General features: G+C 34.5%; 1 protein-coding gene across 1 annotated transcript in view; it reads left to right on the top strand.

Annotated features, from left to right (window-relative positions):
- The first annotated feature begins 1,786 nt into the window (after positions 1–1,786).
- The window catches only part of LOC129229500 (regulator of telomere elongation helicase 1 homolog), a 50,487-nt gene continuing 37,654 nt past the window's right edge, over positions 1,787–14,619 (top strand). The window contains exons 1-4 of the mRNA XM_054863818.1: positions 1,787–1,985; positions 4,803–5,010; positions 7,746–7,830; positions 11,221–11,445. Of these exons, the coding sequence (XP_054719793.1) occupies positions 1,884–1,985; positions 4,803–5,010; positions 7,746–7,830; positions 11,221–11,445 (620 nt within the window). The 5' untranslated portion in view covers positions 1,787–1,883. The remainder of the gene's footprint in view (positions 1,986–4,802; positions 5,011–7,745; positions 7,831–11,220; positions 11,446–14,619) is intronic.

Below are 14,619 nucleotides of genomic sequence, written 5' to 3' on the forward strand. Positions count from 1 at the left end.
ACAAATAGTAGCCAAATTGAAACCAGATTTAAAACATTAAAAAAAAAAGGCTAAATTTGCCGCCAAGTTGGCGACAAAGCTTCGCGATATATCGCAAAGTGTTTGCCAAATTATATCACCACTTGAGCTTGCATTGAAATTAACAATGATTTTTCTCCAAAAAGGTGTAAAAGTCCCCTTTTGAAACACCCGAATGCAACCAAAAAATGGAGGTGCACAACTAGACCCCACTAGGAGTCTACGTAACAGTGATTTTTCTCCAAAAAGGTGTAAAAGTCCCCTTTAGAAACACCCGAATTCAACCAAAAAATGGAGGTGCACAACTAAACCCCACTAGGAGCCTACATACAAAAGTGCTCGGTGCCAAAAGCTCCTGGCACCCAAAATGCACGACGCCCAATCGACGTTCAGATCAGTGCGCCCAATTTTCCCGTTTCGGTTGGATCGGGCCCCCCTTTGGCAACTTGTTCGTGTTTGCTGCATACATTTTCGCTAAATCTGACTTACACCTTCCTTTCTCCTGCATTCTGAATGAGGAAAAGTGTAGGGTTGCTCTGAGTAGGAAAGTTGCTGGAAAATTATAGTGTTTTAAATTATTTTGATGAATTTTCCTAATAATTCTCTTTTAGTCTTCTTTAAAAATTCAGCGAAATTTTCATCAAAATTTAACACAATTGACTTGCCTTACTTTTACAAATAGCCCAATTAATTCTAACACAGTAGTTAAAATTTATGTCAGGATTGTGGATAAATCTGTATTTTAGGGTGTAAGAAACTTGCAGTGCTGGGCTCAATTATTTTGATGAAATACCCTTTAATTATTTCCCTCCCCCCTCTTTAATAACTCAGTAAATTTTTTAACAAAATTCAAATCTTCTACACCTGTATTTTTGGTGTAGAAAAAGTGCAGTGCTGTGTTTTAAACAATTTGATAAAATGGGTCAAATAATTCTTTGGTTTTTATTCTTCTTTTAAAGCTTATGGAATTTTTTTTCCAAATGTAATGCAAGATCCCAGTCGAAATAAATTAAAGCTGATCTTGAAGATAGTTACGTTGCTGAAATTTAAAAAGATCACAAAGTTTTTTTTACGCACATCGTACTAAAATTAGAAGGTTCAAAAGGTTCAATTGAATGTTGCAGTGAATTCACTCGCTCTGTGTTTAGTAACCTTTTTCCAAGTTCGAAAACCACGCCTTTGGAAGGCGTCATTTTTCAAATCCCAAACCATATAACTAAGGCCCCTATATATACGAGCCGGCGCATCAGTCTTAAGATCAGCCTTTTTTCGATCGGAGCGCGTGTTTGAATGGTTGTCTTTTCTGGCGAGTAATCGCATTTGGTGATTGTTCACTGTGAGCAATTATTAGCGACACGTGAATTGCTTATTAAATAAAATATTATTTTCGGCAAATTTGGCGAAATCTGAAGCTTTGCTGTAGTAACCCTGACAGTGCAACAATGAAAAATCCGATCCAAAATGGCTAAACTTAAGCTGATGCGTCGGCCTGTCTATATAGCGGCTCTACATATAACAAAACAGGGAGAAAAGAGAGGAATAAGGAAGTTTTAGACTTTGAATGTTGTTTTTCATTTTAGAGAAACGCATAAAAACATCAGCTATACACATAAATACATTTTGTTATGCGAGAATTATTTATTTTTAAAAAAAAATTTTAACTCTGTGAGCAGACGGCGTAGACTTGGCAATCAATCAAGTATCTTGCCTGCTGTAAGCTTAAAGAGAGTAAATATGCCCTTTCGTCTCTCCTCTGTTTTTAAAATTTCCTGATTGACTTGTTGGACTTCACATAATGTTTTGGCGCCTTTGCTCGAAACATTGATTCTGTTAATGAATAGCATTCTTTTTAAATTTAGAAATTAATGGCTGAATGTACAATTTGTGGAATCCAAGTATTGTTCCCTTATGAGCCTTATAAAGTTCAAGAGGATTACATGACAAAAGTTTTAGAATGCCTACAAAAAGTAAGATTTTAGCGTTCTTTTTGTCCCAGCGAAATTACCTCATCCCATTCCTTATTCTTGAAATCAAACATGTTACATAATTAGGATGCCTAGATATTTACATCTCAAAATCAGTAGTTTTTTAGAAAATAATTCTTCTCATAAGTATCAAAGTGTGTACTACCAATGGTCCCAATTAGAGACGTACCGAGTACTCGGTAATCGGCCTACTCGGCCAATTTCTGATCAGATACTCGGCCAATACCGTGTAGTTGCAAAAAATTGAATATTGTCCAAGACAGATTCTAAAATTTGTAAAAAAAAAAAAAGCATGTATTATATTCTGCAACATTTACAATTAAAATTTATAAGTCAAATTTAAATTTTGAGAATAATGAAGTTTGTAATGCTTCAATGGAATAAATCTTTATTTTAATGTCCCCAAAGTTAATAAAACTTATTTATTAAAAATTATGCGAAAAAGGTAAATATAGAAATATGGAATTTTTATATTAAAAATGGATTTTTGCTACAAACAAAAATTAGTTTTAAAAAATATAAAAATACCTTTGCTTAAAAAATAAAAGGAAATAAAACAACGTTAAAGGCACAGTGCAGGAACTCTGCAGACATGTGTTTTGGCGTTACAAGGAATTCCTTTTTCAATGCACAAAATGGGAGCTCGTGGATTTAAAGGCACCCGACGAAAGCCGAATTTTTTTGTTGAATGTCTTTACATTCTTTAGCTCACATGTTATGCACTGAAAAAGACGTTCCTTGTAACGGGGGGTCAGAAACATGTGTCTGCAGTGTTCCTGCACATTTGTTTTATCTGCTTTTAAAAAATATTTATGTTTGGCGGACTAGAACTATAATTGATTGGTATACAATGAAACCCCTCTTAACGAGCACCCCTCTTATGCGGACAATTTTTAATTCCCCAGTTCCAATGCAAATAACATTATTAAACCCCTGTCCTGTGGACACCTCTCTATTGCGGACAAAAAAAATTGTCCTGTTAGTGTCCGCATTAGAGGGATTTTACAGTAATTTGTTTCAATTCCAACTTGATTAATCATACCTTTTATTTATTTATTTTTAATTTAAAAATTTATTTTTTGTAAAATTTTTGACACAAACAAAATTGTTTATATAATAGCGTAAATAAATTTCAGCAGGAATTTAGTTTTAAAAGCTATTATATGGACAAGGAGGTCTAGACTACTATTCCAATAAGTTATAAATTCATCACATGTGTGTCGATGGTTCTTCTTCAAACATAATTGGTAGTTGGCAACTCGGCCGAGTAGTGAAAGGTTGAGTACTCGGCTACTCGGCCAAAGTGCTACTCGGTACGTCTCTAGTCCCAATGAGTTCTAATTTTCGACTTATTGTATATATATTTTAGAAAATCTGAACAATTTAAAAATCCAATTGCCTCCCAATTAGTTTGGAGTTTTGACATTCTACTGTTTTTTATTTTCGACTACCAATGGTCCCATTGGATCGCGTTTTTGTCATTCTTAAAAAAACTGAATGGTTTGAAAATCCAATTTATTAATGATCAAAATTTGTTCGATTTTTGGACATTCTTCTGAAAATATTTTTGAAAATCCAAACCGCGAATGGTTTGAGTTAGGTTGAATTTTTGGCGTTCTACCATGCATCTTAAAATATCCAAACAATTTGAAAAACCTAACTACCTATGGTTAAAGAGACAAGGCGTGCCAATTTCGGCGGTACAGCACCGCTTTTTGTCTTACAGTCCCTCTGGCTGAAAGTCCGGCTAAAAGGTCCCGCTTTTCTCTTCAAGCTCCGCTAATGTCTCACTTTTCCATTAAAATTCCACCGAATATGGCAAAATATATAAATAAATTAGTTTTTCCAACATTTTTGTGGGCATTCATTGTTTACTGTAAACTATTTTCTTTTGTCCAAGATAAACTTTTCGAGTTAATTCAAGTAAATTTTTGATTTTTAAGAGGAAATAAAAATTTGCTCTCGAAAATGTACATATATGTGATTGACACCTTTTTAGTTGTTTACTGCAAGATTCAGAAACTGAAAGCATATTGAGTTGTATTCAATAAGTTACCGCCCTATAGCCAGGGCTAAGGCGTCTTCAATCACAATGCAAATGATTTTTATACTTTGATCGGTGACATTTTGTAAGATTTAATGCTTTGTAACAATTGAATTTTTCAGATTTATTATTAAACTAGTAGTACCAGCACGGCTTTGCCCGTAACAGAAAAATTAAAAGGTTTTTTGGTTCGCCTGTATATTTACAAATGTATGGTGAATTTTCTCGCCGATTGGCTTGTACCCATGTTACAGTTCCACGTTATGATGATTTCGTATCTCGCCAATTGGCTTGTGCCCATGTAACGGTTCCACGTTATGATAATTTCGTAAATTACTCGTCGATCTTATGATAATTTTGTTCTTAAAATTGGAATAGAAAAAGAACAAAATCGAATTTTCGAAAAATCACTTCGAGGTGCACACCCTCATGCTACAAACTAACTTTGTTCCAAATTTCATGAAAATCGGCCGAACGGTCTAGGCGCTATGCGCGTCACAGACATCCAGGCATCCTCCAGACAGAGAGACTTTCAGCTTTATTATTAGTAAAGGAGACGTTCTACGTCGAAAGCACCCTTTATAAAATAACCATATCCAGTAGTTGCCTTCAATCTTTAAAATATCCCCCCCCCCCACTTTCACTCATAAAAGCCTGTCCCGTATTTATTGTTCTTAAATCTGGCAGCCCTGCTTATGATCCCAAGTACTTTGGATTTTTGACGTTTTGCAGCTTTACAATTCTTTTTCCCTTAGGGAGTCAATGGCATACTTGAGAGCCCAACTGGTACAGGTAAAACCCTAAGTTTACTGTGCTCATCCCTGGCATGGCTGGAAAGTCGCAAAGCCCAACAGCAGCTGAGTGCTATACAGAGCTCTGTTCGAAACCATGCTGGTGTTCTCAAAGATTTGAAATCAGTCTTGGATGGAATCACTGGAAATTGGGATTCAGGCACAAATTTCAGTAAGCAATTGATTGTTGCAAATAATGCACTTATTTCATTTTTTAAATTTATTTATGTGTTTACTTTTGCTTTTTTTCAGTTCCTATGTTGTTTTTGTTCCAAATACAGAAAAAGTATATGTTCATGAAGTTTCATAAGTTTTGAATACATCTTTGTGGTTCACCAGTTCCACGAAAACTGAAAATTTTGGTAAACCCCTGCATTGTGCGGAAAAAATAAATATCTATCATAGTAAAAATGTGAAATTAAAATTGATTCGAGATACAATAAAAGGAGTTATATCCATAGTATTAATGACTTTCAAATTTTGTTTCCATTCTGGCAAGCACACTTTAATATTTAATCAATTTCGGTCATTTTCATAGATTTCATCCACTTAGTCGACCATGTATACAACATGCAAATAGCAGGGTTGGCAAGGGTTTTACCGTCCTGTCCAAAACTATATTTTGAAAAATTGTATTTTGTGAGAAAACATCAAAAACCAAATAAAATGCATTAAAGTAATTTTATATTGAACATTTATTGAATGTAAACATTCAACTTATTTATGCAACTGATTTTAATCAAGAAACATAGAAGTGTTGAATTCTTGATTAAAATTTTCATTGCATGCAAGAGTTGATTTTTTTTTATAATTGTAACTAAATTTCCCTATTTATGCATGTGTACAAATGAAAGCAGGGTTGGCTAGGTTTTTACCATCCTGTTCAAAACCCTTGTGTCCAAAACTGTCCGATAGTGCCAAAAATTATTTTTGGCAAGACTATATTGTGAGAAAATCGAAAACAGAACAAAATGTGTCAAAGTTTTTTTTTTTTTTTTTAATATTTATTCAATGTGAACATTCAAGGTAAATCTATATGTAACTTATTTACACAGCTGATTTTAATCTAGTTACGTATAAGTTGAGTTCTTCATTAAAAAATTTTCAATTTGTATGCATGAGTTGGGTTTTTGTCCCCTAATAGTAACCAAATTTTCTGACATTTACGCATGTGTGCAAAAAAAAAGCTTAAAATATAGTGCAATTTTTGACTTAAATGCAATAAATTATAATTTTTTGTAGTTTTACAGAATGTATTATATTAAAAGTATGAACTAAAAAAATAAATAGCACAAGTTTTAAAATATTAGTGCATATATTTAATCATCAATTTATTGTTCTTTGATCTATGATTTGAAAAACAATTTTCGTTAAAACATCATGTAAAACTTATTTGCAAAAACCATTTAAAAAATTAAGCTTTTTTTTTTTGCACCTGAATATTGCATATTTAATAACGTTCCTGTGAATGGAACTGAAAATGATTTTGATTTTCAAAAAGCTTTTGACAAGGTACCGCATGTTGCTCTTCTCAGCAAATTAGTTGACATAGGAATGGGAGGAAAAACTTGACTTTGGGTTAGAAATTGGCTCACTGGAAGGAAGTAAAGAGTAGTTGTGAGAGGAAATCATTCTAAATGAGTGATGTTTTAAGCGAGGTTCCTCAGGGATCAGTTTTAGGGCCTCTTTTGTTTATTATCTTTATGAATGACATCAATAAAAATATTTCTGGAAGCATGAATTGTTTTGCTGATGATGTAAAAGTTATGGGGATTGTCGAAAATGAAGAACAAGTAAAACAGCTTTAAGAGGATTTAGATCATATTACTAAGTGGGCAGATAAATAAGGTATTTCAGTTAATGTAGGGAAACGTCAAGTGCTACACTTAGGTCATGGAAATAAGCGTACAAGTTATCGTTTACAGGGTTTAGTCATTAATCAGGCGGAAAATGTTATGGATTTGGATATCTTAATAAACAGTGCAGCATTGCAAGTAACAAAGCCAACAAAATGCTTGGGTTTATCAATAGATCTATTTCAAACAAATCTAAGAAGGTTCTTCTGCCTTTATATAGGAGTTTAGTAAGACCTCATTTGGAGTGTGCTGTTCAGTTTTGGTCGCCTTATCTGAAGAAAGATATTTCTGAACTGGAAAGGGTTCAAAGAAGGGTAACTACACTAGTAAAGGGACTTTTAGATTTAGATTATGATACCAGACTTAATATGTGTAGCCTGGAGCAAAGGAGAGTCAGAGGGGACCTGATTCAGTTTTTTAAATTTATCAAAATAAAAGATGTTAATGAATTAAATTTTTGCAGGAAAAGCAGGACAAGGGGTCAGTGTTTTAAATTAAACTATTTAAATCGCAGGCTAACTTGGAAATCAAGAAAAACTACTACTTTAGTAGGGTCATGGGCACTTGGAACAGCTTACCCGAAGAGTTGGTAATGAGCAAGGGGGTGGATAACTTTAAGAGGGCCATTGATCTTCATTAGGGACTAATATATTGACTAGGACCAGCCTCGTTGGGCCCAGAGCCTGTTGCTGGTTGTCATATTTGTGTTTGAAATAAGTTGTCTTGGTAGTGTTGTGAATTTCCTGTCATGAGGAATGAAAGGAAATATTTACCACAAAATATGAGCAGTAAAATGAGTGTTTGTATCTTAACCGGATGGATCCAACTTTTGTTTATTTTTATAATTTTTAAAATCAGTGAAAATTTGAATTGTTTTTTTTTTCTCCTGCCACAAGCCAGGGAAAAAATCTTGAAAATTATACCTTACTTATGAAGTTTGATGTCAAAATGAGGAAGTTATAGTGCTTCCAGAAAAAACACATTTTGAGAAGTGATATACATATATATGATTGATATTTGAAGCTAAAAGAAACTTTGAATTTTGTTATAGTGCTCCCAAAAATAATTTACAGTTCTCGTACACATTCGCAGTTATCGCAGGCTATTCAAGAACTGAAGAGGAGCAGCTACAAACAGTAAGCTATATTTTTGAATGAATTGTTTTCAGTTATTGCATGTAAATTAATTTCATTTGCTTTCATATTTTTACAGTACCTTAATTTTTTTATTTATCACTTAGGGTTTTTTTTTTTTTTTTTTTTCAAATCTAGATTATTTCAACATAATTTAAAATTAAACACTTATGTGTGCCATAACGTACACAGGGTTTGTACGCTCCGGAAAACCTGGAATTGTCAGGGAAAATGACGTAATTCAAAATGTCAAGGAATTTTCCAATTTCGTCCCCAAAAAATTTTTTTCTCAATTTTTTCCAATGAGTTTTGTATTATGAAATCTAATCTTGGTTTTAATCGATATTTCTGAAATTTTTAAAAATATTTTGGGGAAAAATGACGCTGGCAATAAAAAGTGACAATCCAAAAAAAAAAAAAAACTTCTGCAGTCACCATTTCTGTCCCTCAATAGTTCCCAAGAAAAAAATTGTTCAAGTGAACAGGATTTATACAAATACTCAACAGGGGATATGACAATTTACATCAAGCATTTCCCTCAAGTCAGATGGTAGTTTCTTTATTGTGCTGGCATGGCAATGCAAAACACTATGACCACTATTAGTTCAATTTGGTGCTATATTTTAGATCCTTGATCTTAATTCTTTAATTTTTCTTGAAACTAGTGAAAAATAATAAATTTGTACAATGGCTAACTTGTGGCAGAACTCTTCTAATCCCTGCATTAGTACGATATGTGCATTAGGGTGGGCCGAAAAAACTTTTTTTGGAAATCTGTTTTTGGATAGTGCGGAAAAGTTGCTACATGGGCCCGTTATTACCCATAAAAAATTTCGCTAAACTTGATTAATATTTAGCCGGCGCTATTTGACCTTGAAAAACTGAAAAAAATGGTAAAAATGCACTTTTTCCAAAAAAAAAAAAAGAAAAGAAAATGGAGGGGGGGGGGGGGAAGGGGGTTAAAAATAACAGTTTGAAGTTAGTTTCAGCAAACATTAGAAGTATCTGTCAGTGAATTAGTTGAAATCCTCAAAGACTTTTATACATTTCGTAGAATATTTAGCTACGCTCCTTTAAGACTGACACATGGGAAAAATGAAAAAAAATAAATAAATAAATAAATAAATAAATAAATAAAAGTAGTTTCAAAATAAGTGAATACTGAAATGTTACGCAATACGTTATTTAGAAAAAAACAGTGAGAATTCAATCCATTTTTTGCGACATTTGTACGCCAATTTTAAAAAATGCACACACTCAAATAAAAAATAGTTACATAAGATACTAATTTTTCAATCTTCGGTTCCAATTGTTTCTCCAGGATAATAAACGGCGCTCAACTGCTTCTATTATTCCTAAGATTATTTTATAACTATTTTATATATGTTTGACAAATAGAGCCCTTGAATATTAAAAAAAATGTGAATCCTCTGAAGTCTTGGACATTTCGAATGTCATTGTATTATTATCTTTGTTTTGGAATACAACACAACTGTTATGTAGAAACGCGCGAAAAAGAAAGTAACGAGAACAAGCACAAGTAGTCTTCTATTTGAACCTGGTAGAGATCTGTCTTCTCCCAATGCTTTATTTCTTCAAACATATGAGGACATTATCAGATGTTATCAAATCACTAAGATGCAAATAAAGGGAGAAGGAAGTAAGCAACCATCTTCTGCAAGTGTGGCCGCTGTAGTTGCAAAAAAAGTTATTGATATTTGGGGACGTGCTTCCCTTCCCCTTGTTTCGATAAGAAGAGTGATTGGCATGATTTTATCTCATTATTCTAAATATAATAGCGCAACAAAAAATGCTAAGAATATAAAGACGCAACTTTTACAATCAAAGCGAGGCAAATTTAAAGCAGAGACTACGACTTTGTTTGACGTTTGTGCCTGCAAATGCGCAGATTTATATTCGTGTAATTGCAGAAAAAAAGCAAAAGTCCCTGATAGAGAAAAACAATTTCTTATTGATCAAAGAATAGTAAGAAAAATGGCTATTGGAAAAGTGGATAAGGTAACAAATAATGTATATTTCGCTCATCCTGAACAGCTACTGTTGACAATGTTGTTTGACTCAAGAAAATACATTCGGGAATTAGCTGTTAGGTGCATTCTGAACTCTAGAAATATGGAGACGAAGAGCTCGGATGGTGTACGATTTTTTAAGCGTCCTAAACTCAATTTTGAAACCGTTGGTTATGTTGATTTAGTTCATTGGGCAAACTGTGTTGCAACAGAGTCACCTCTTACAATGCATCTAAAAGACCAACAATTGAAAGAAATGTGCTAAGAACAGCCTACAGAGTTCACTTTCGAGAAATTTCCCTGTCACACGAAGTTGTGAAACGTTGTGTGAAACTAATAACCGAAGCTGTAATATAAGTTCGTGGTGAAACTGCACAAGATGGATACATTCGTTCCAAACTTCAAGCTAGGAAAGAACTTCCATCAATCGATAACAAGGGACAATATTATTCCAAAAAATAATATTCCTTATGCATGAGGTATTATAAATCAAATTTGAAGATTTCTTTTTCAAAATTTTATTATCTTTATATGTAATTCTAGAAAATGTATGATATTATTGCGTGATAATAATTACTATGATTAATAGTGCTATTTAATTAATTAGTCTATGATTTCATTTTAAAAAATAATTTTCAAAATGGGTTTTAAAGAAATTCAATATTTTTGCATTTTTATCCAATTTTTGATGTCGGAAAGGAGCGGTTAAATGCTCATTAAAATCAATGAAACATTTTATGGGCTCGAAATGGCTCATTATATAGCATTTTCGATGCATTCCAGCAAAATATTTGGAATTCAGTTTTTTTAAAAAAAATTCGACAAAACTTCATTTTTCTCATTTTTTTCGGTTTTTTAGTGTCAAATAGCGCTGGCTAGATATTTTTTAATATCCAAGAAATTTTTTGTGAGTGCTAACTAGCTCACTACGCAACTTTTGCGCGCTATCCAAAAATTGATTTCGAAAAAAAAAATTTTTCGGCTTAATTCGGCCCACCCTAATGTGCATACTTCTTCATACTGTACCATTGTACAGCATTTCATTAGTACAGTTTGTACTTCAAATGAAAGTCATTGCTTGCTGAATATTTTGGTCTAAGTAAACTGTTTGGCGTAGGCAGAAGCATTTTTTTACAAATCGCAATACATTTCAGTCTTGTTTTTTTGTCCTAAACTTCTGAAAAGGATGCAGATAGTTGGAACTCAAGATAATTGGAGTGCTACTGTACTATGATAATCGGCACATCTTGATATGAAGATTCGCCAATTGATCCATCAGAAATGAAGTTTCAGTTTAATTGTTTATAAATAAGAGTTTGTTATATATAAGAGAGTGTTATAAGAGAGCCTTCCCCTTTTTTAGCACAAAAGCTGTTGCACTTGGATCTCGAGATCAGCTGTGCCTGCATGCGGAGGTGATGAAGGCGACATCCCACACCACAAAAGTGTACATGTGCAGAGCGAAGATCGGAAGCAAGAGCTGTACGTATCACATGAACTACGAAGAGAAAATGACCTCTCAGAGTGACTATCAAGATGCAACTGTTGTGGACATAGAAGATTTACTTACACTTGGTAAAAAGCATATGTATGTATGCCTTTCTTTTATTTTTAGATTCACTAACATTAATATCCGATCATTTTGATTTTTTCGGGGGGGGGGGGGGGGACAGAAGTCAAAGGTAGGACCTCGTTTTAGGGGGTCAGGAGGGTTCAATTACCCCCCTCCCAGCTTTCTGAAATTAATGTACTTTTTACTTTCTTCTATATCTAATATATAGAAGAAATGTTGGGCTAAATGCCTTTATTTTTGGTTCTTGAAGGATTTCACCAATATTGTTTAAAAGAAAAATCATTTTGTGACTTACCTTTTGCCATTCCGAGAGAAAACTTTGCGCGAAGAATCCCATCCACCTGCCACCAACACTCAAATGTCCGAGTTTGAATCGGAAGTGTTCGGAAAACATGGGGCATGCTATGATTGGTTGTTGTCATTCGGCAGATGTCGGTAAATTTCCGAAGGAGCACGTGTTAATGACGTGATGAAATCATGTTGAGGTGTTAAGTGCTGAATGCCAAATTAAATAAGAATTGTGCAACCTGCAAGCTGTGTTTTCTCCGGGTTGTGTTGTTCTGGCAATATGCAAATTAGGTAACGTCACATTGTTTCTGGAAAGGCCGAATCTGGCTATGAATACGCAGACCGGCAGGAGCTCGATCGCTTGGCTTCGCTTCGTTTTTTTTTACTTCTACTCGTCTCCTCGTCTTGTGTTGTCTGTGTCTCGTGAACGTGTTCGTCAAATGTCATCCTAAATTTTTGCTATTGGCCTCTTGGTGAGGTCTGGTTTTTCCTGGAAAAGCACTGATGATGTTTTGAGTTTGGAATCCGCGTGTTGTGATGACGTCTACAAAAGCAAAGAGTTCTAAGTTTCCCTGATGTGGGTCTTTTGTTCTCCTGCGGAAGAAGATTGCGTCCATCCCTGGTATACCTTTCCCTGATGTGGTGAACTGTTGCTCACGCGGTGTGAATCGACCTGCCTGCAATTCGTGGAAATTGCCATGCTGTCCAACGACCGGTGAGGCGTCACCTTGGAACCCCAACAGGACTTTTAATCCATGCATGGACTCATTGTAAGATCTCTTTTTCTAATTTTTTCCCGGGGAACAAATCATTGTGTTGTAACCAATTTTCAATATGTGTCAAATAAATGTTTTTCAGTGTAAAGAATGATTCATGTTTTATTTTCTTCGGGCAGACCACTACCTCAAATTTTTAGTTGGAAATGAGTTGCCTAATTTTCAGCTTAGCTGTAGGCCATAAACCTCAAACTATATCCAACAGGTGGTAGCAGAGCGTGGCAAATGGTAGGGGTAAATTTCTTGCTAAAAAATAAAGTTTGTTACATTTGCAAAAAGAAAGGGCATATTGCGTCGAAGTGTTGGAGCCGTAATAAAGTAAAACAGGATAGGAATTTTAAATTTCAAACCAAAGAAGACCCTCAGGCAGGAATGTTTTGTTCAGTAAATGAAAACGAAATTTCTGCAAACACTACCTACCCAAAATGTGAGGATACATGGCTATTGGATAGCGGCAGCACATCTCATTTTTGTAGAGATAGATCGTTATTTGCCGAGCTAGAGCCTGTACAAAACACACAAATGGAGGTAGCTGTAGGAAATGTGAAGAGCCAAGTAGAGGGCATTGGGAAAGTGCTTTTTAAAATTGAATCAGATGGAAAATTAGTTACCATCACCCTGAATAACGTTTTCTATGCTCCAACACTGCGACGCAACCTAATTTCTGGTTCTTGTATAGATAGACAGGGCTATAAGCTCAAATGGTTGCCCGGAAAGATTTGTGTTTTTAATCAAGAAAATGTTAAATTATTTACAGCAAATTTAATAAATAAACTTTATCATGTTAAACCAAATTTTTATATTGATTGTGCAAATGTTAATTATACCAAAGTTTTTAAGACCAAGGACCCGTCTGAAGGGGCCAATATGGTCAGTGTTGATATGGAAAAATGGCATAGGAGATTTTGCCATATAAATATGGAAAGTATCACCAAAACGAGTAAACTTGGTGCAGTCCAAGGACTGGAGATTAAGAAGGGGCAAAAACCCAATTGTGACCCTTGTCAATTAGGGAAAATGAGGAAGTGCTCGTTTAAATCTATGCCAGAAAGGCGTACTAATTCTGCACTTCAATTGCTCTACATGGACCTGATGGGACCCCTTCAGACCGAGTCCTTGGGGGGAAAGAAATATATTTTTATAATTATAGATGATTTCTCAAGAAAGTCATATGTTTTCTTTTTAAGAACAAAAAATGAGGCATTTAATGTTTTTGTAAATTTTCAAAAAAGGACTGAAAGATTCCTGAATTCAAAAATTTTGGCTATCCGTTCCGATAATGGAACAGAATTTGTTAACAAAGATTTTGAAAACTATCTCACCAATCAGGGAATAAAAATAGAGCGGACCAATTCCTACACCCTGCAAATGAACGGGGTAGTAGAAAGGTATAATTTAACCATAATGAATGGTGTGAGGTCTATGCTCAAGGATTCTGGATTGGGGGATGAGTTTTGGGCTGAAGCCGCTCTTTGTTTCAACTATGTAAGGAATCGGACGGTAATAGGAAATATGGTTAAGACCCCTTTCGAGCTGTTTTCTGGACGTAAACCTTCAGTGAGGCACCTACGTATTTTTGGGTGTACTGCCTATGTAGGTCAGCCTAGGTCCAAACTAAAAAAGTTAGATATGAGGGCTACCAAGGGGATCATGGTCGGGTATGCCTTACGTACCAAAGGGTACAGAATCTGGGATCCTGAAACCAGAACAGTCACAGAAACTATTAACGTAAAGTTTAATGAAAATGAAAATTGGGGGGAATTAAAAGTCCAAAATAAAAATGAGAGAAAATTTAATTTTATCAGGCCTATAAGTGAAGTTCAACTTGAACAGGAAATCCAGGAGAGCGTTGAGCAAACTCCCTGTGAAAAGATTAAATGGGTTAGAGAAGCCAAAAAGAGAAAGACCGGGGATAGGACTGATATTTATTATACAATTGCCGGTAAAAATAAAGTAAGATTAAATTCATTAAAACAGGTTCTAAAATATTGTAGTGAAAATAAAATAGAGTATAAACCAAAACTTTTTGACTTTTCATCTAAAAATCCAACAGTAGGGGAAATCTGTGACGACAGTGAAAGTTCGGGAGAAAGTGAAGAAGCAAGTTTGGTAGAAATTTTTATAC

This window comes from Uloborus diversus, chromosome 9, assembly GCF_026930045.1.
Source record: "Uloborus diversus isolate 005 chromosome 9, Udiv.v.3.1, whole genome shotgun sequence".
Taxonomy (NCBI): Eukaryota; Metazoa; Arthropoda; class Arachnida; order Araneae; family Uloboridae; genus Uloborus; species Uloborus diversus.